This window comes from Zootoca vivipara, chromosome 6 (assembly GCF_963506605.1).
Source record: "Zootoca vivipara chromosome 6, rZooViv1.1, whole genome shotgun sequence".
NCBI lineage: Eukaryota > Metazoa > Chordata > Lepidosauria > Squamata > Lacertidae > Zootoca > Zootoca vivipara.
The window spans coordinates 96,720,835-96,741,897 of NC_083281.1; the positions used below are offsets into that span (position 1 = coordinate 96,720,835).

General features: G+C 50.0%; 1 protein-coding gene across 5 annotated transcripts in view; it reads left to right on the forward strand.

Moving 5' to 3' along the window:
- The first annotated feature begins 220 nt into the window (after positions 1-220).
- Positions 221-21,063, forward strand: part of SEMA4C (semaphorin 4C) — a 61,879-nt gene continuing 41,036 nt past the window's right edge. The window contains exon 1 of one of the 5 annotated variants that reach the window (XM_060276438.1): positions 221-260. Coding sequence is in view for 1 of the 5 variants with exons in the window: in XM_035117992.2 (XP_034973883.1) it covers positions 2,253-2,344 (92 nt within the window). In the remaining 4 variants the exon portion in view is untranslated. The other 4 variants (XM_035117994.2, XM_060276437.1, XM_035117992.2 and 1 more) reach the window with 4 other exon arrangements.

Consider the following 21,063-nt stretch of genomic DNA (forward strand, 5'->3'; position numbering starts at 1 on the left):
ATCTGAAACCAGCTCCTGCTAGAAGGAAACTCAGCCGGTAAAACGAATTCGTGGGGAAGGAAAGGGAACTCCTCCCCGCAATGTAGGGAATACAGTAGGAAGGTAACACAGAGGAAGCATCTCTGCCCGGCAGAGGGCAGCGCTCAACAGGCGCGAATATGCTTCAATAATCCGTGTGAATCCTTCGCTAGCGCCTGGACGCATAATAGCCTCGGCTTTGTTTCGCGGCGAGTGACCGAGGAATAATGGATCCGTGAGTTGTAAGCACCCAAGTAGACACGTGACCTGCAAAATAGAGAGTCCCGGGATGGTGGGCTGCGGGGCTGGAAGGGGAAGATGCTCGACGGCCTCCCCGCCCCTGTTTCTCCCGCCACAAGCGCGCCTTCAAGGGACCCTGGCGACGAAGGTCCCGCTGCGCGCCTCGGGGAGGGCGGCGGCCGAAGGACCCTGTCCCGCGGGAGCGAGGAGGGAGAGTGGGTGGGGGAAGAGAGCGCGCGCCCTCGCCGCCCCCCGCTCCCGACTCGCGACTCCCGGCTCCCGCCCCGGCCCTGACGTCAAGGAAGGAGGAGAGTGAAAGCAAAAGGGAGCGAAGGAAGGAGGGAGCGAGCGAGCGAGCCAGGAAAACACTCCCGCGCCAGCCAACAGGGGCAGCGGCAGATTTGGCGAGGGCAGCAGCCGAGCGGGACGCCGCGCTGGGCGAGCGGAGCAGCCGGAGTCGCGGGGCATCGCCGGGTTAAGAGCGGCCGGAGGGTCGCCTGAAGTTCTGGGGTCCCCGTCCCCTCCGCGTAGGGTGCGGGAGAAGGCGGAGCGCGCTCGGGAGCCTCTGCCTGGGCGCCGATTGTGGATCTACTGCCTTTCCCATCTGGTGGAGCCGGAGGAGGCGCAAGAGGACGGCGCGAGGGGCTGGCTGCCAGGAGAGGTGAGCGTCGAGGCGCCGGAGGAGCCCGCGCGTCTTCCGCGCGCTTTGGTGCGTTTGGCTCCTCTCGGGCCGCCGCCGCCGCTATTGTCTCGCCGCCCTGGTCTGCCTCTGTTTACCTTGCCGGGCGGGGTCCAGGGAAGGGGTCGCTCGAGGGGCGGACGCTGCGCGCAGGACTACCGCTAGCTCGCGAGTCGCGGCGAGAGAAAGGAAGAGAAAGGAAGCAGAAAAGAAAGCCCCCCCCCCCCGCCCAATCTCTCTTCCCCGGTGCCAAAACGCGGCGGCGAAGGAGGGGGTCTGCCTTGCGATCGCCCAGCCCGGCCAACAGAGAGTTTCCTTGGGGAGACCCCCCCCGTCAGATAACGCCACCCCCTTTTGCCTATAATGCCGTGTGCACACACCCCCCCCCCCCGGCCGCCTTCTCCTTCGCCTCCGCTTCAGATCCTCCCATCCTCTGATTCCCCCACCATAACATCAACATTGCAGAGAAGCGCTTCTGACGTGAAAATAATTTATTTGTCGTGGGGGGCGGGAGGAGAGAAAGACTACAGTATTCCCTTTTGGAAACGGGCTCAGAGTGTGACGATATACCCCCCGCCCGTCCTTCCTTCCGTTGCTTTCTCCTGGGATCCAGTAGATCGCGCATTGGCCAAGGATGGGCTTGGCCAGGGCCTTTCTCTCCGGAGAGGGTTGGGGGTGTTTCTGTGTGTGTGAAAGAGAGAGAGAGAGATAATCTGCATATTTGTTGCTACCGTAGTCCCCCATATTTTTTTCGCAAACGACCAAGTGTTATCTGAAACGTGGGCGCGATCCTGTTGCACGTTCACTGATGAGTAAGTCCCGCTGGCTGCAACAGTTCCCAAGAAATATGCGCTGGATCGCCGCTCTCAAGAGCCTTTGCGGAGCACCTCTGCCCCACCTCAATTTCTCACAAGGCTCACCCTAGGATTTAGTTTTCCTTTCTTCTTTCTCGTGCCAACGCAGGTTTAAAATGTTGTTTTAGGCATGCTTCCCTCTTACGGGCCTGTTTTCTTTTTAAGTCAAAGAAAAAAACAGCTGTGGAAAGTTTTCTGTTCGCCTCTTGCCTTCCTTCGCGACTCCCCCCGCCCCACGCGCGCGCTGGGGCGTGTGCCTGTGTTTGCTCCGGATCAAGTTTCTTCTGGTGACTTTTGGAGCGCGTTACGAGATCTCTCCCCCACCCCACCCCAGTTCCTGCCCGGGGCATTCCCGCCCCCATCCCTCCCCTCCCCTCTGCATCACTTGGTAGCCCGACCCTCCTGCCTGCCTGCATATTTACTTACGGTAGAAGCAAATTCCCCTGCCTTCCAAGCAAGGCATGCGCTCATCCTCTGCGCTCTTAGGCTCGCAGCCCGATCCCATTGGTCCCTGGGAGCAAATCCTGTTAAATTCAGTGGGGCTTGTTTCCAGGTAAGGGGAAGCCTTGACTCTTGGGTAGTATTGCAGCATTCAGTGGGCCTTGTCAGTCCTCCCACAGGTGTGTGGAGGGAGGGAGGGTTGTCCCTAAGCCAGCTGCTCTGGCTTTTTGTTTCGGGGGGCCCAAGAGCAGCTGCCCGGCCCAGCAAGAGAATCTTGAAAATTATTCTAGCAGATATTTGGCTAGTGATAGCACTACTCAACTTTTCCTATTCCTTTCCTTCACCACTAATATATATCTCACAAGCTTAAATCTAATATTTATTCCTGCTGCAGCAGCTTTTGGGTCTGTTGCCCCCCCCCCCACAGACAGGCTCTTCCCCCCCCAAAAAAGGAAATGGGGGGGGGAGGAAAAGGAAAAAGAAGATGCTGATGTTTCTCTTGTCAGCAAACATTTGAACCCTGCATGTCTGGGGCTGCCTCCCCACCTTTCAAACAGAGCAACACAAAAAAGTCCCTTCTGTGTATGTGTACACAACACCATCTGGGCTGCTCTTCTTTTCAGCCTCTGTAGTCTCTTTCCCCCTCCTGCTTTTAATGTTCTTTTCTCTCTCCTCCCTCTTTTTTCTCTTAAGTAATTTGAAAAACGCAAATAGATCCCTGAGGCTTGTTCACATCAGTACAAAGCATGGGAGGCAACAGCCGTTCAATGTAGCTTTTTATTTTAAATAAACTCTCTAGTTCAAAACTGGCCAGATAGCCCCAGTCTCCCTTGCTGTTTCTCCACACACACACACACACACATCCCATAGCCACACAGAATAGGGTTGCCAGCTGACCAGGAAAAGCGAACAAAAAGCCCCTTGCTAGGCTCGCTCTTGTGACCTTAATAATAATAATCTGCAGAAGCAGCAGGGAATGCTTTTCTGTCAATGAAGGTGCAGAACAGCTGCTTTAGCAGGGCATAGGACCACTGGACAGTTGGGAAGTAAGCAACTCTCCATGCCATAGAATCATGGAGGGATGGAGTGTGGTGAGGTATTTGCTGGAAACAATTGATGTGGATTCATTGCTCTGGAAAATGTGCTTTCAACACAAGCAGAGAAGGATCCCCCTTCTCAACACCTCATTAAGCCAGATATAATTTGCTCTGTGGGTGTGTCACCGTTTGAAATTGTTGGTAGGTTCAAGGTTGAGAAAAAGGAAGGACTTGTTTCCATGTGAAGTTATGAGCTTGTGGAATTCACTGCCACAAGATGTGGTGATGGACTCTAGCAAGAAGGATCAGGCACATTTGTGAAGAATGGGGGTGGTGTCTGCCAGCAGCTCTGGGGCTTCAGAGTTCAGAGGCAAGGTACCTCTGGGGGCAAACTAAAAGGAAAGCCCGCCCCCATACCTGTCCAGCCCTGCTTGTGAGTCTGCAGAGGTGGAAATAGTTGGCTGGGCTTCTCCATGGGACTCTGTTCCATTTAGTTGGGCTGTTCTTGGACTAGGTAATAGCTTTTGCTCAGAACTTGTTTGTTGTGTCTATGCCAGCCTGAGTTATCCCTATCAATCCACTCTGGCTGAGGTTTCTAATCTGTGAGCTGATTTTTGGTGTGGAGTAATTGTCCCTCCTTCTTAATTAGGACAGGAGTAGCAGCATCTGCAAAGTAAGTTAGCAAAGGAAATGTGGGCAGTCTTTGCTTATTTATTCCTGCTTTCTCTTTAGCTACTCAGGTTCCCCAATTTTCTTCTCTTTCTAGACTCATTTTATTTGAGGGAGCCTTCATTACAGGATTTTTGTAAGGATTAGTTTAAATCATCTTAATAGGATTCTGATAGTTGCATGACTCTGGGTTGGGGGCTAATGACAGCCTCCCTGTCAACACCTTGTTGATGCTAAAAGTAAGCCTGTTGGTCTTTCACGAAACTGTTCTACCTCTACAAGTGTTTTGCAAGATGTAAAATAAAAAAATTCCTTCAGTAGCACCTTAAAGACCAACTAAGTTTTTATTTTGGTATGAGCTTTCGTGTGCATGCACACTTCTTCAGATACACTGAAATAGGAGTCCCCAGGCGCTTATGTGGAGAAGGGGTGGGGTGGGGAGGGGGTATCACTCAGAAGGGTGGTGGAAGTGGGTGATTGACTGACTGATAGCTGTTGATGACTGAAAACGACTGCAAATGGTTTTGCATGAAAAAGCAAGGGTGGAGATGGCTGAAGATCGCTTTATCATGTATAATGAGATAAGAATCCTATGTCTCTGTTCAAACCAGGTCCCTCCATGGTTTTGAGCTTGGTGATAAGTTGTAATTCAGCAACTTCTCTTTCCAGTCTATTTCTGAAATTCTTTTGTAGTAAGACAGCTACTTTGAGATCTTGTATAGAACGTCCTGGGAGATTGAAGTGTTCTCCTACTGGTTTCTCTGTCTTCTGGTTCCTGATGTCAGATTTATGTCCATTTATCCTTTGGCGTAGGGTTTGGCCTGTTTGTCCAATATAGAGAGCTGAAGGGCACTGTTGGCATTTGATGGCATACACATTGCAAGATGTAAACTGCTTAGGACTTGAATGAGATGAACCCCAGGTGAGTTTTCCTCTGTCAGAAAAAGCAAATTGGGTGCTAAGGAGGGGCACATCCTTCCCCAGCCTTTCCCGACCTGGTGCTCTCCAGATGCTTTGGACGACAACTTCCCTCAGCCCCCAGCCAGCACAGCTGATGAGAATTGTAGCCCAAAACATCTGGAGGGCACCTGGTTGTGGAAGGCTGCTTTCATCTGCTTGGACACACAAAAGGGAGCGGATCCGTATTGGCAAATCTTTCTCCCACTCCCTTCCTTACAGAATTGGGGGCCAGTGGAATGACTATGTATTCCTTTCCAGCAGGGGGCACCCTTATGCCCTCATCATCATCTTCCCAAATGAGGGGAGTGGTTTCCCCCTTTTGATTTTCTGTTCTGTAGGCAGGATCTGGGAATCTTCAACTCAGAAGCATTTTGGGCTTTGTGGGGAGGTGGGGGGAGGTGAGAGGAGCTGGTAGTAAAGCTAGTTGCTAAATGGCTCAGAGCCACAGATCCTCCTCCTCGATCTCCTGACGGCTCTTTTATCTCTGACTCTGTGGCTTTTGCCTCTGGGTGGAGTTGGCTTCATGGCTTCCAGATGACTGAAGTGGCTTTCAGGGGGTGCTAATTTAAACACACACGACACTGGTGTTAGCTTTCTGTGCCAACCAAGATATTCCCAGTCAGGGCAGGAGGTGGCAAACTACACATTTTGTTTTCTCTCTCGTTTCCTCTTGCCTGCTTTCTCATGCCTGCTGCCAACACAGCATTTCATCAGGGATTCCACACGATGAGGGTTGCCTCTGATTTCTGCTGCTGGGGGGGGGGGCAACAGCATTTGGAGCTGGTGGCAAATGTCATCAGGGCAGTAGTGGGAAAATGCTTGCTGGGAGATGTAGAGCTGTGCATACCCAAAGGTTTATCCAGTGTTAGTCCCATGCAGAGTAGACCCATTTAAAAATAACACTCCATTAATTTCAATAGGTTTGGTCTGACTAAAGCCTATTACTATTTCTATTTATTACCTGCCCTTCAGGGAACAAGCATGCTACATGGCAAATAACATCCGGGGGGGGGGGTCAAAGCAAGCGAGTCAAGCTGTAATGCAGCTGTGCTGGCTGAGGCTGAGGGGAACTGTAGCCCAAAACAACTGGAGAGGCTGCTATGATGAATTGCCTGTGGAAATGGAGCTAGTTATCCGGGGTTCTGCCCAGGCCCAGTCTGTGATATTAAAAGCCAGGCTGTTGGGACCTCCAAGGAGTTCACTTTCCCAGTCTGGGGCCTGTTCAATTTCACAAGAGGCCTCCCTCCACGTGGTTCATTTTCATGATGGATGGGGGTGATTGGAGGTGTGTACCGGTAGGTGCAGGTCCTTTTCTTCAGCCAGAACTTGCTAGAACTCAGTTCTGGCACCTCTCAGGTGGGGGCACCATGGCCATTATAAAAGAACAAGGGAGGTGTTCATGGTGAGTTCCAGCACCTCTTTTTCTAGCAAAACAACACTGCATTTTGGGGAGGGATCCTTTAATGGACTCCTACATTTTGTCACCCATGTTCCTGTTTAGTTCTGCCTGAAAGAAGAGGCCCCGGAATAAGCCCACACACCCACTTGCTGCAGTGGCTGCTCTGCACCATTGTTCAGTGCAAGCAGAGAGAGACACAGCCACCAGGGTGAAACTGATGGGGTTGCAAGGGCTGTGGCTCAGGGGCATAGCATCTGCCTTGCGTGCAGAACATCTGAAGCCAGGGCTGGGAAATGTCTTCCAGCTGAAACCCTGGAGAGCTGCTGCCAGTCTGTGTGGACAATAGTGAGCTTGACGGACCAATAGCTCTAAGCTTCATAGGTGCACAATGCTCCTATATTATGTAATGCTAATCAGCAACCTTTACATGAGCCCTAAAAGGTTGGCCAGTGCTGTTATCCCCATTTTGTAGATGCAAGACTGAGGGTCAGATAACTGTAGCTTTCCTAATGCCATTTAATGGCAGAGTGTAAGAGATTAGAACTGGAGACTTCTTGGTTTGAATCTCTGCCTCTTAGCCACCAGGAATGACGCCAATGATTTTGTTTTTATTCCTAGTCTGTCTTGCCTAGGTGTGAAACTCCTCCATGGAGGGACAGGACTGATGGGGACCTTACAGGCATTCGTCTTGGATGTGTTCCCCCCCCCCCACAGAAAGCATCCCAATATCCTTGGTGGAGCAATCTAGGCTGGGCCAGCCTGCTTTGTTCCTTCCTTTTGCCTAAATTTTAGCTCCTTGGGTGAGGAGTTCCCTTTGTTTTCTTGCCTAAGACTGACCCACCATGTAGTACAGCACTGATGGGGGACTTGTGTCCCTCCAGGAGTTGCTGGTCTTCCAGTTCCCATCAGCAACTAGTGTGCTTAGGGGTGATAGGGGCTATAATTGAACAACAACTGGAGAGAGAGCCACAGGGTCCCCATCTGTGTGGTAGATAAAAAGCACCGCTGCCCCTTGACTTACGGGAGACAATCCACTGGAAGCCCCAGTGGAATGAACGGAATATCCTGGGAGATTGTCCATGGTGGCCACTCCAGATCTGTTTGTGTTCCTAGTTGCTGCCTTTATCGGCACCCTGAAATACATCCTGAAGTAGCCATTTTTTTATAAATTCACTTCCACAGTCTTGCTCTTCTGCCTTCTCTCTCTCGGCTTAATTTTGTCCTCTTTGACTCACTGGCTGTTCCGGAGCCTCTTTTAGTTGGGAGTTGTGCAACTGCTCTGCTGACTGTGATGGCTCTCTTCTTTCCAGCATCACACGGGTGACACTGTGGTCTAAGCCACAGAGCCCTGGGGCTTGCCAATCAGAAGGTTGGTGGTTCGAATCCCTGTGACGGGATGAGCTCCCGTTGTTCGGTCCCTGCTCCTGCCAACCTGGCAGTTCGAAAGCATGTCAAAGTGCAAGTAGATAAATAGGTACCGCTACAGCGGGAAGGTAAACGGCGTTTCCGTGTGCTGCTCTGGTTCACCAGAAGCGGCTTTGTCATGCTGGCCACATGACCCAGAAGCTGTACGCCGGCTCCCTCGGCCAGTAAAGTGAGATGAGCGCCGCACATAGCTGCCAAGTTATCCCTTTTTTAAAGGGATTTTCCCTTATGCTGAATAGGCTTCCTCGTGAGAAAAGGGAAAACTTGGCAGCTATGGCGCCGCAACCCCAGTCGGTCACAACTGGACCTAATGGTCAGGGGTCCCTTTACCTTTATGGTAACTCAGTGGGAATGTATATTCACGCAATATCTCTAGTTTAAAGGATCCAGCAAACTTTAGGCCCTCCAGATGCTGCTGACCTACATCTCCCCTCAGCCCCAGGCAGCATAATACATTATTATTATTATTATTATTATTATTATTATTATTATTATTATTATACACATGAAGCAGTTAACAAATGATAGAATGATAGAATCATAGAGTTGGAAGATACCACAAGGGCCATCCAGTCCAAACCCCCTGCCAAGCAGGAAACACTATCAATGCATTCTTGACATATGCCTATCAAGCCTCTGCCTAAAGACCTCCAAAGAAGGAGACTCCACCACACTCCTTGGCAGCAAATTCCATTGTCGAACAGCTCTTACTGTCAGGAAGTTCTTCCTAATGTTTAGGTGGAATCTTCTTTCTTGTATTTTGAATCCATTGCTCCATGTCCGCTTCTCTGGAGCAGCAGAAAACAATCTTTCTCCCTCCTCTATATGACATCCTTTTATATATTTGAACATCGCTATCATATCACCCCTTAACCTTCTCTTCTCAAGGCTAAACATACCCAGCTCCCTAAGCCGTTCCTCATACGGCATCGTTTCCAGGCCTTTGACCATTTTGGTTGCCCTCTTCTGGACACGTTACAGCTTGTCAGTATCCTTCTTGAACTGTGGTGCCCAGAACTGGACACAGTACTCTAGGTGAGGTCTGACCAGGGCAGAATATAGTGGTATTATTACTTCCCTAGATCTAGATGCTATACTCCTATTGATGCAGCCCAGAATTGCATTGGCTTTTTTAGCTGCTGCATCACACTGCTGACTCATGTCAAGTCTGTGGTCTACCAAGACTCCTAGATCCTTTTCACATGTACTGCGTCATGTAACTGACATGGCACGAAAGGAAAAAGGATTGGGGAGGGCGGAAGAAGAAAGCGAGCACTGGAGCAGCTGTACCTTCATTAGCTGATGGGTGGGGCCAGGTTGACCTTCCCTTTGCAGAATGTTCTTCCTGGGAGATAGGGAGCCTTAGTTCCATGGCAGAGGCCAAAGCATGCCTCCCTTCAGCTCTGCAGTCTCAGGTAGCTTTGGTAGTTCTTTGAGGTAAAGGTAAAGGGACCCCTGATGTTGCGCGCTCATCTCGCATTATTGGCCGAGGGAGCCGGCATATAGCTTCCAGGTCATGTGGCCAGCATGACAAAGCCGCTTCTGGCAAACCAGAGCAGCACATGGAAATGCCGTTTACCTTCCTGCTGTAGCGGTTCCTATTTATCTACTTGCATTTTGACGTGCTTTCGAACTGCTAGGTTGGCAGGAGCTGGGACCGAGCAACGGGAGCTCACCCCGTCACAGGGATTCGAACCGCCGACCTTCTGATCAGCAAGCCCTAGGCTCAGGGCTTTGTTCTTTGATATAGCCATAGGTTAAAACTGGCTCCTTCCTACTGGTGAAGTAAAGGTGGAATGGCACAGATCTCCTTTCAACCAAAGTGGAAAGGCTATTAAATTCTCCCCTGTGCAGAGTGAACGCCTGGTGTTACAGTCTGCACTAATGCAAATTCCTCCAGCCTCTTGGCTCACTTAGGCAACTGTAACTGTTTTGAGATGTAAGCCACTATCTAACTGTAGCAGCTGAATATATTTGCATTGGAAAGTAGTCCTCACTGGTGTATAATTGAGAGCTACCTGTGTGTATTTGCATTAGTAAGTGGCCTGGTGGTTTCTCTAGTCAGGAATTCACTGCCACCCCTGGAGTCTGATGGACACTTCAGCATTAATAGGAATGTTTCTGCCACCTTTTGCCAACATAATCAGCCCCCTATCAAAAGCATCCTCTGACCCGTTTGAAGCTGTTCATGCAGGCCTGTGAGCAATGGTAGATTTCTTGCTGCTTGGCTCTTCAGCGATTGACAGGGGGGCGAGGGGGGTGTCAAGTTGGAATGGGCTGCTTGTTAGCGGATGAAGACAAATTTGCACGTGGCTTTTAGGGTGTCTCTGGCTGGAGTCAGATAATCTCCTCCCCCCCCCCACGAGTTTGTTAATTTTATTTCATAAAATACAGTACTGCATGATTGTGAAAAAACAGAACAAAAACCCTCCAAATGAGTTGAAGTGCTTTGAGAGAGGTTTTGATGGGGGCACAGCAGTGCTGGCTGATGGGGATAGCAGTCCAACTGTAACACAGCCTTTGCCACCCTGGAGTCTTCCAGATGTCTTGGATGGCAACTTCCACTCATTGGGAGCTGTGGTCCAAAACATCTAGAGTGCACTAGGCTGGCAAAGGATGTGTTACGGTATAAACTGATTGGCACACTTAGTTCCTGATACTCTCTTGGATCTGTTGACGCACCGTCCGGGAAAGGGACAGAACATGTAGAAGGCGTGAGCTCCAACCCTTTCCCAAAATCTTGGAGAGCCGCTGCCAGTTGGTGTAAGGATGGACAATGAATCTGACTTGGCCTAAAGCAGTTCCCTATATTCCAGTTTGGGGGAGGGATCACCCCCATTCAGTCCAGTAGCATCGTTTGGCTGATCCCAGATGCATAAACCAAGGGGTGGGGGGAATTGTGGAACAGGGTATGTTGCTGGGTTCCAAAGGTGTGCACTAAACAGACTTTTCCACATTTGTTCTTATCTTGGTCTATTTCTGATCTGGTTGTAAGCACCTGCTCAACACTTGCCAAGGTTGCTGCCTGCCATTCTCCCGAGATCCAGCACTGATCTGGCTTTTGTGCAGAGGGTGGGGTTTCCTGCAGCCACTGACTTTCAGACACCCGATGGTACCAAAGTGGGTTTCTCCTTTGCTCGCAATGCAGGAATTAGAAGGGTTTGGCAGGAGTCTGGCCAGTCAGTTCAACCTGCCTCTGGCCAGCAGCACTTGGAGGAGGGGATTGTTCCGGTTTGAGTTCCGCAGCCCCCAACTTGCAAGCTACCCAAGACAGCCTAACCAAATATACAAATAGCCACAGTTGTCTGTTGCAGTGAACACAACAGGGTCTTGAGGGACCTTCAAGATTAGGATGTGTATTATTTATGTCAGGGGTGGGCAAGGCAGATTTCCGGGTGATTTGAAGGCGATCAGAAGCATTTCTGACTCTCAGTTTGTTTAACAATAGCAGCAACGAAACTCAGCCAGTTCTGGTACCCAGAACTAATTTGTGGACTCCAAAATATTTGATTTTAAGCACACATATTTTGCACCATGATCTAATTGGTAGATTTGGGGGAGTTAATAAAAAACAAAGCAAACCCTGCAAGCCTGCTCACCATCCCTGTATTATAGGGTGCACTTTGGTGGATTACAGCATCCACAACATCAGCTGCCTGGACTTTTCCTCATTTTTTTCAGATGGGAAGGGGAGGTGACCTGTGGGGAGAAATGGGAAGAGAATGCAAAATGCAAAGTTTGTGACCATTCAGTTAATGCTAAAATGTATGCAATATAAGCACAGTGGATCATTTGTGGAAGCATTAATTGGTGAGATAACACAATCATTCTAGATTTGCTGTGTTATTTAAGAGCTGGATAGAGCAGATAGAGTCAAACTTCTTGATAAATTCTAATCCAGCATTTTCACACTGGAATTTCTCTCTACATTTTAAAGTTTCTTATGACTGAGTACTGTACAGATGAACCCCAAGTTGAGAGCTTTCTCCTGTGCCTCAAGGAGCTGAATCTTTATGAAAAAGGCAGCCCAGAGTCAAAGGGTTCAAATATAACTGGCCTGGAGGAGAAGCTGTTGAGTGCTGGAATCTTCCTGCCCCATTTATTCCAATTTTCACATTTGCTTTTTATAACTCAAGTCTGGTTTTTACAGGCAGCTGCTAACATTAAGCAGTGAGCTATTTTTAAATTTGCATAAATTTATAGTAGCCTAGCACATCCAAATCCACATGAATTCAGGGGTGAGGAAGGTTGCATAAAATGATTTCAAGCGTAGTTTGCAGGGTGGTGGGGCAGGAGAGAGAGGCTAATCTGCAAAAAGAGGTCTGGGGGCTGTAGCATGTCTTGAGGTTGCAGCCTTTGACCTGAAGCATTGCTGTGCTATCCTGGAATCCACGAGAAATGCATTCTGTACATGTCCAGGGTGCTTATTTTATTACTCCACAGTTTCCCCTGATTCCTTCATGAAGTTAAGTAAGACCAGGTTTGAGGAACCTTCAGTCTGAGGGCCACATTCCCTCCTGGCCAACCTTCTAGGGGCCACTTCCCAGTGGTGGGCAGTGCCAGAGGCAAAAGGGGGTGGAGCAAGGGGTGTCACCTTTATTTCTGTACTGAAGGGACACCTGTGCAAAAAGCACCATCATGGTTGGGTGATGCAGTTCCAGCAGGGAAGGGAGCACTCTAGGAGAGCACAGAGCAGAGCTGGCAAGAGGTGGGGTCCAGGGAGAATCCCAGGGGCCTGGAGGGGCCGCACGTGGCCTCTAGGCTGACTCCAAAATCCTTCTTTTCCATGCTTCTCCCACAGTTGATGGTGTCCGCTGAGATCCAAGATCAGGCTCTGCTTGGACTGTGCTTGGTGGCGGCAGTGGGGCTTCCTGGTGTAATGGCCTTAGGTTCCCACAGTCCACTGACCCTGTTACTTGTTCCCTTTCCGGAGATCCATTTATATGCTTCTTTCTGCCACGAACTCTGCCTCCTTTGGGGACCTTGGGAGGAGGGAGGGCTCTTCCTGTTTCCCTTAATGAAGAACAATAGCAGCTGTGACTCCCACCATCCCCAGGCCTGCTGAATTCTAAAAATGGTCTTGTCCAGGGCTTTTCAAATGCTGCGTAACTCGCCCTGACCCGGCATCTTAGAGGTGCTTCTGGGAATGTGGGTTGTGTGCTCTGCAGCCAGTTCACACTTGTTCATTTGCGCTTGACTTGCACTGGAGATGTGAGCTCAAGCCCAGGGTGCCAAGATGTGTGATGTCTCTCATTTAGTGCTGCAATCTGTAAATGATGGAAGGTATCCCTCAAGCCGAGAAGGATAAAAACAAAGTTGCTAATAGAGGAATGCCCTTGGAGCAGGGGCGGATAACCCCTTTTCAGCAGGAGGGCCACATTTCCTTCTGGGGGCCGCATCCCAGGGGTGGGTGGGACCAAAGGCAAAAGTAGGTGTAGCAACAAGTGAATTTTAGCTTTATATCGTAGGCTAGTTTCTACACTGCTATTTATTCTCCCCTGCTATTTATTCTCTGCCCTGGCAAGTGAGAGGCATGATCAGAGGTCCAAGACAGCAGTCCAGCCAGGCAAGAACCCTCAAGGAAGGTGCAAAGCAGGGATGGTCTTGGGCAGCAGCTAGTCCTGCTAGCTAGGGATGATCAGTGCAACAACAACTGGGGGACCCAAGTTTGAGAAACAATGTTCTAGGGCAGGCACCCCCAAACTGCTGCCCTCCAGATGTTTTGGCCTACAACTCCCATGATCCCTAGCTAACAGGACCAGTGGTCAGGGAAGATGGGAATTGTAGTCCAAAACATCTGGAGGGCAAAATTTTGGGGATGCCTGTTCTAGGGGAAGAGGGTTTGGCTGTGGAGGAGGTACAAACCCAATTGCCTCAGATAGAGCCTCAAAGGGTCACATTGTACAGACTTAGTGGGGCCACAGGGTATACTTCTAGTTACCACATCTCTGAAAAGGGTGGTGATGATTGTCAAGGGATATATCACAACAACGGGGGGGGGGGTTAGTGTAGAAAAAAGATGTATGGGCATGTGGAGGATAACAGAGGTTTATCAAAGGATAGAGAAAGTGAACCCCCCCTAGCCCCCCCTTTCATAACACTCGAATCAAGACTCCTGCAATGAAGCTGAAATGCTGGGAGATTCCTGGACAGAGGAAAGGAAGCACTGCTTCATGCATGTAAACTAGGAATTTGCTGCTGTGTAAGATATAGTGATCACTACCTACAATACTTAGGGATTAGGCAAATTCACACAGCAGGAAGCTATCAGTGCCCACTGTCTTGGGTGTATCTTACCTCCAGGAGAGACCGCATTGCATTCCAAGGAATGCCTAGGAATGCCAGCAGGAGGAGATGCTACTGCACTCAGAGCCTGAGGGTGGGTTTCTGAGGGGCACCTAGCTGCCCACTCTGGGAAATGGGGTGCTGGACGTGATAGGCCTTGGCTTTGATCCAGGTTCTCATGTGTGCATCACTACAAAGAATTCACCATGTCTAGGTCCCTGCATGCACAGTGGGGTCTCTCTAGTTGTGACAATCCCTCTCAGTGCTCTACAACGTCTGATTCTTTTTCATGTTCAATGGAGAATGCAGCAGCTAGTTCAAAAAAGGAATTGCCCTCCAACCCCAAAAGAAGATAATGGACTATTTTTGACTTGTTTCCCCCCATCTGGGATGGAGCCAGGCGTAGCCAATGCCGTGTCCTCAAATCTTGTGGTCTGCAACTCCATCATTCCTGCCCCTTGGCTGTGCTGACTGGGGCTGGTGGGCGCTGTCGTCCTCCCCTTTGTGGCTTCATGGAGTGAACCTGCTCTCTACCCCAGGTATTCGGGGGCCTGTCTACTCCACAGTTAAGGTGCAGGCACACTCTAACCAGGAACTTCTCCTATGCAAACCCATTTGAAAGGGACAGGAACTGTGCCAGAATGCTGCTCTTTGAGAGGAAGTGCATTCTGCTCCAAGAAAGTATGCCCCATAATACAGTTGACGCTCGGGTTGTGAACGTGATCCATGCAGGAGGCACGTTCGCAACCCGCAGCACTGCGTCTGCGCACACACGGGTTGTGATTGGGTGTTTCTGTGCATGCGCAAAGCGCCGAAAGACGAAAATAACCCGTTTGGGTACTTCCGGCTTCAGCGTGGGGCACAACCTGAAGCGTCTGTAACCTGAGGTATGACTGTAATACTTTTGGTAGTCTTTAAGGTGCTACAATGTTTTTTGGTTTTGTTTACAAACTAGGGTTGATAAAGTGAAATGCAGCCCGAGTAGGGCAAGGTGATTGGGTTGAGTTAATGAAGATTCACCTGTGGAGGATGCACCAGAAAGACCACCCAGCATCCATGAGCAGGGGCATCTTGATGTCCCCCTCAGTTCCACAACAGTCAACATTAGAACTCTGCTTCGGTGTAATTTGGTGGTCCTTGATGTCGTCCAGGATAAAGAAATCCACATTTCTCCGTGTCTTGACCTACTGCATTTTTGTCCATGCTTTTCTGCTGTGTGTGTGTGTGGGGGGGTACCTTCCCTCGTCCCACATCAATGCTTATTTGGGGATTGTGACACATGATGGGTGTGTTGTTTACTGATCCATTACCCGCCTCTGCAGCCTCCTCCTGTCTTCTTGGGAATTTCTGAAATAGAACTTGGCAATGGCCTGGTGGAGACCATTGGCGTGCCTGGCATCTGAATGGTTGTTTCAGCTGCCAGCAAGTGAGATGTCTCTTCCGGCCTCCCCCCCTCCCCCATAAGTAAAGTTTTCCATGGGTCACTCACTCCCCAGCTTCTGGCTATTCCTAGCCATCTTGGGCTGAAGGTGCCGGGTTGGCTCAGTGGCATGTGAACCGGAAAGCCACTGGCGATGGCTGACCCTGCTGTTGCATGCTAAACTGGATCTTTTGAGCGAATGTGCTCTGTCCCTGCCTCCCACCCCATTCCATACAGGAAAGCGGAGCAGGATGGTGGCTGAATCTCTTGCTTCAACACAGACAACAGAACAGGCTCCTCTGCGGCACGCAAGAGCAGCAGGCATACTTGGGGGACAGATTTCTTGCTGGATCCGGCCTCTGGCCCACCTAGTTTGGAGGCCTAAAAAGCAGGACCTGAGCACAACAGCACTGCCTACATGTGATGCCAGGATCTGGCCTTCAGAGGCGCACTGCCTCCCACAGTGGGGGTGGGGCATAGCCACCGTGACCAGTAGCTATGGGTGGATGTGTTGTGCACGGAGCACCAAAGCCTTTGCTCCTGCTTCCTGCCTCCCAGCAGCTTCAGCCATAGGCTGGGCTGGACCTTCAGGGCAGCTGTGTCTATGCTGGGAAAGGGCCATAGCACCTGCCTTGCAACCAAAAGGTCCCAGGTTCAATCCCCAGCATCTCCAGGTAGGGTTGGCAGAGACTCCTGCCTGAAATCCTGTAGAGCCGCTGCCAGTCAGTGTAGACAGTGCTGAGCTAGATGGAACATATAAGACAGCTTTTTGTGTTCTGTGCTGTTTCTGTTCCTGATAGGGTTCCTTCCTAGTTGATACTTCACTTTTGTCAGCCTGCACCACTGCTTTTCCCTGAAGATAAAAAAAGGAAGACAGGAACCCTAGCTTTGAGACTCTGCTGGCATGAAGTGGTAGCTTCTGAACATGTACAGAGTGCCTTTCTTTGCTGTGAACTAGTAGCCAGCTTTTGGTTGGATTGAGGATCAGAAGCCTTCCCTTCTCTCCTTCCCTCCCATGCCGCCTTTCACGGCACCTTGCATCCTTCCCAGAGTTGATGGGGGGGGGGGAGAGGGGTGAGTTTGGCCAGGCAAGGCTGCCTTTGCCAGAGATTGCAGAAGACGTGATCCATCTGCGTTCTTGGTAGTGAGGCGGACTTCGCCCCCAGGGGCAGAGGAAGGTGTGGTTGCAGTTCCGACTCAGCTGGAAAAGGAAAACACTGCTGCTTTTTTGGAACTGTTAATTGTTTCGTTCTCTCCCCCCTGGTTCCTGCACGGAGCTGACTCAGCGCTGGCCTCATTCTGAAGACAGGAAGTGGTTAAAAGTACAGGAAAGCCACAAGAAATGGGATTTGACCGACGAGGGAGGCTTATTTGGGGAGAGTTGGATCGGAGGATTTGTGGTGAGTTGGCAGGGCTGCATAGCGAAGTCCTGGCAGAGGTTTCTGGTGTGGAGAGCTGTGGCTCTTGGCCTGGATCTTGGAGAACATTGCTGTTTGTTTCTTTTAAAATATAGCCAGTGCGGGCTATTTTGCTTTCCCCTATTCCACCCCCCTCCATACAGTTAGTGAATAATAAAACTGGGTAGGAACCTAGTTTAGATCCTCTATTCATCTACATAGTGGTTAGTGCTGCAGGCTCACCGGTGGCCCTGGGGGTCAAATAATTGGTGTTATTTTTCTTTTCTTGTTCAGCTGTACGCTTGAGATGAAAAGGCAGATTTTGCACTGGCCTTTGCCCCCACAGCCTTCTGAAAGCTATTGGGCCCTGCCCCCAGCTGAGACCCACACTTGGCTCTGCCCCCCCAAGGACCAGGGAAACGGCAGCATTTTCAGTTCTGTTAGTTGGTGGCTTTGTAGGCATAAATACAGATAATGACTAAAAAGTCAGGCAAAGGGTTGCATCCCATCCTGGTCCTCCTCAGAGGAGACCCACTGATATTAATTGACACAACTAACTCATTAGTTTCAATGTAGAAATTAGTTGGATAGTAACCTGCCCACCTAGCAGTTCAAAAGCAATGTCAAAGTGCAAGTAGATAAATAGGTACCATTCCAGCGGGAAGGTAATCGGCGTTTCCGTGCGCTGCTCTGGTTCGCCAGAAGCGGCTTTGTCATGCTGGCCACATGACCCGGAAGCTGTCTGCGGACAAATGCTGCCTCCCTCGGCCAGTAAAGCGAGATGAGCACGTAACCCCAGAGTCGTCCGCAACTGGATCTAATGGTCAGGGGTCCCTTTACCTTTACCTAACCATATACAGAAATGTAGCAGGATGGCTGAAGGAACCAAGTCATTCAAAACGGACTTATTTTACTACTTTATTTTTGACAGTTGATATACTTTTCAGTCGACAATGCCCTCTGGGTGGGTCTGCCATGAACTTACCAAGAATCGTAGATTTGTAGAGTTGGAAGGGACCCCAAGGATCATCTCGTCCAGGCATAGACAAACTCGGCCCTCCAGATGTTTTGGGACCACAACTCCCATCATCCCTAGCTAACAGGACCAGTGGTCAGGGATGATGGGAATTGTAGTCCCAAAACATCTGGAGGGCTGAGTTTGCCTTTGCCTGATCTAGTCCAACCCCCTGCAGTGCCTGTCAGATGGCCTCTGCTTAAAAGAGACCTCAAACAACTAGCTCCCAGTCTTCGCTTTTCACCGTATGTGGACCTACCTTAAAGGGTTGTTGTGAGGATTAGTGAGGTAAATGTTTGTGAAGCAATTCTGAACACTTGGAATAGGTGTGGAGATGCTAAGTAGTGTTTTTAGGTCTGCAGTTTCCCCGTTTTACAGACTGCACCTGAGGCTGAGAGGCAGGAGTGACGTTGCCAATCTTACCTGGGGAATAACCAACAGAACATTTTAATGGGCCATGTTCTTTACATTTATCCTTCCAACAATAATGCTGTAAGGTGAGCTACAAGTAGCCTACCCCCCAATTACCCTGGTGCCTGAGTGGCTTGTGTGTGTATGTGACCAAGCGCAAAGTTGACCCCAGGTTTTCTAGGGTCAAATACCTTGCTTTGCTCTGTATGTATATATAGTTACTTTAATTTTAAATTAGCCCTAGGAGGTGGAGTGCTGTGAAAACTGGTTCTAGCCCCCCCTGGGCTGTTACTCATCCCCAGCTTCTGATCTGTTAAGTGGGCATAATGATGCAGGCCTAACTGCTGTGGCTGTTGGGAGCCTTGGCAGGGCGCTTTGATGATATTAAAAACCATGGCGTCCTAATTGGCTTTGTGTGCCTGATGGCGGGGGGGGGGGAGGGACGGGCCTCAGCTCAGGGGGTGGGGGGCTCTCTGGGGCAGTTTTATACTATGTTTTAACCGGGACACTCTGCAGAGTCTTGCTGTGTGAGTCCTGCTGACCTGAGGATCGTGCGGGGAGTGGGCTTTGCTGCTTCCCTGTCTAGAATAAATTTAAGAGAAGGCAAACTGGCTTGCGAACAAGCAGAGCTAAGCAGACAGGTCACCTCCTGACTCCTGCCTACTTGGAAGGAAGCCAGTTTTGGAAGTCTTGCATGAACCCCTGGCCTTGGGAGGAGAGGGGGCAGCCAGCACATCACATGACTGGGGATGAGGAGAGCAAGGGCTCATTTTCTCCTCCAGCACATGTGCGCATGTGTGTGAGCACATGTGCATGGTGGGAGCAGCACGCAAATATGTAAGTCACTGTGTCAGACGACGGATCTGTCTAATCCAATATTCTGTAACCAGCTCGCCAGCTCTAGGAAGCTCACAGGCAAGGTTTGTGAAGGCAAAGATGTTTTGTAAGGAGGGGCCTGGCTCCTGGATCGGGCCAGTGACCCATCTAGTCCAGCACCCTCTTCTCACAATGGATGACCACCAGGTGCCTATGGGAGAGCTGCAAGCAGGACCTGAGCACAAGAGCACAGTGGTCCCTCGACTTACAAATGACTCGACGTCCGAAGGTTTCGACTTACGAACGGAACAAGTGGCCGCACGCTTACAAATTTTTCTACATCGTTGGCGGCTTTTTAAAATGCGGTTTACTCGACTTACGAATTTTTTAATGCAGTTTCCTCGACTTACAAATTTTTCCGAATATTTTTTTTTCCTATGGGAAGCCGCGTTTCGACTTACGAGCTACAAATGTGCATTCGGAATGGATTAAGTTCGTAAGTCGAGGGACCACTGTATAAGCTAGGCGCCAAGTGGCTCCTTAAATCAGGGTTACAGTTGCCAAAATTGAATGTCTAGTTTCCATTTTGGGGCCAGACTGCTCAAAAATCGTATTTTTCAATACAATTTTTTGTGTTCCTGAATTTCTTTCTGATTGTGCAGATAAAATATCACAAATAGAATTCTAAAGGATGTGTTGCTAGTGTGTCAAAACAGACAAGATCCCCAGGCAGACACCTCCAGATGGTGGAGACGTCAGCTGCCACCCTGGCACCTGGGCATCTTCACTTGGTCGCAAGTGGCCAATAGTTAGGTGCAAAATGTGCCTGGCACCTGGCAGGTTTTGAACGCTGGCCACAATCGCTAGTGGTTGTGGATAACCACCTTCTTCATGAATTTGTCCATGTCCTCTTTTGTGGGAACAATTCCCTACTTTTAACAATGTGGTTTCTCTGCTTTTTCTCCCCAACACCTGATATTTGGAGGTATACTTCCCCTGTACATGGAGGTTTTGTGTTGTCCTCATTGCTGCTGATAGACCTCTCCTCCAGGCAATGTTGGTATCCATTCAGTCTTGCTGCCGCCGTTTTGTGAGGCTTGTCTGCTGCCAGCAGGATTTAATATGTGCGTGGAGGGGCACTTATTGGCCCCAGAAGCCTTTTCTCAGATTACACATGGGGAATTGAAACTGAGTCACTTGCATGCTGCCACTCAAGTTTGTGGATGGGTGGGGATTTGAAGCCCCCCAAGACTGTGAACCTGTGCAGAGTGCCTTTCCCTCACCATTGGGTAAAACCACAGTCAGCGCAGCAATTGCACATCGGGGGCAGATTAGGAGACCTTTGTGGCAGTGGAAGTCGTGGTCTGCCTGGGCTCAGAACTAAGCCCTGATGGCTGGCAATGAGGATTAAACCCAGCATCTTAGGTTGGAGGCGAAATTTAAGAAGCTGTCTTATTCCATCAGTCTTATCTAGCTCAGTATCATCTGCACTTGCTGGCAGTGACTCTCCAAGGTTTCAGGTCTGGGAGAAGTGGAATGTTTTTGCCTGGCACTTACAGATATATAATGAAGGCGCCAGACAAGCCTCCCTGGGGAGAGCATTCCGCAAGCAGGGAGCCACCGCAGAAAAGGCCCGTTCTTGGGTTGCCACCCTCTGGACCTCTCATGGAGGAGGAGCACAAAGAAGGGTCTCAGGTGATGATCGCAGGGTCCAGGTCGGTTCTTATGGGGAGAGGCAGTCCTTGAGGTATTGATTACCTACCACAGAACTATGGCACTCCCCCTAATCAAGTTTGGGGTGCGCAGCCTTTGCCAACCTGATGCCCTTCAGAGTTTGTTGGACTGCAATTCCCACCAGTCCATCCCAACAACCTCTGGAGGGCACCAAGTTGGCAAAGGCTGTCCTAGAGTTTTGGGATTGGACTGGAGAGAGCTGAAATTAGCTGTCTTGTTCAGAACAATTTTCTGGATTTATAAAGTCCTGAAATGAAATAGTA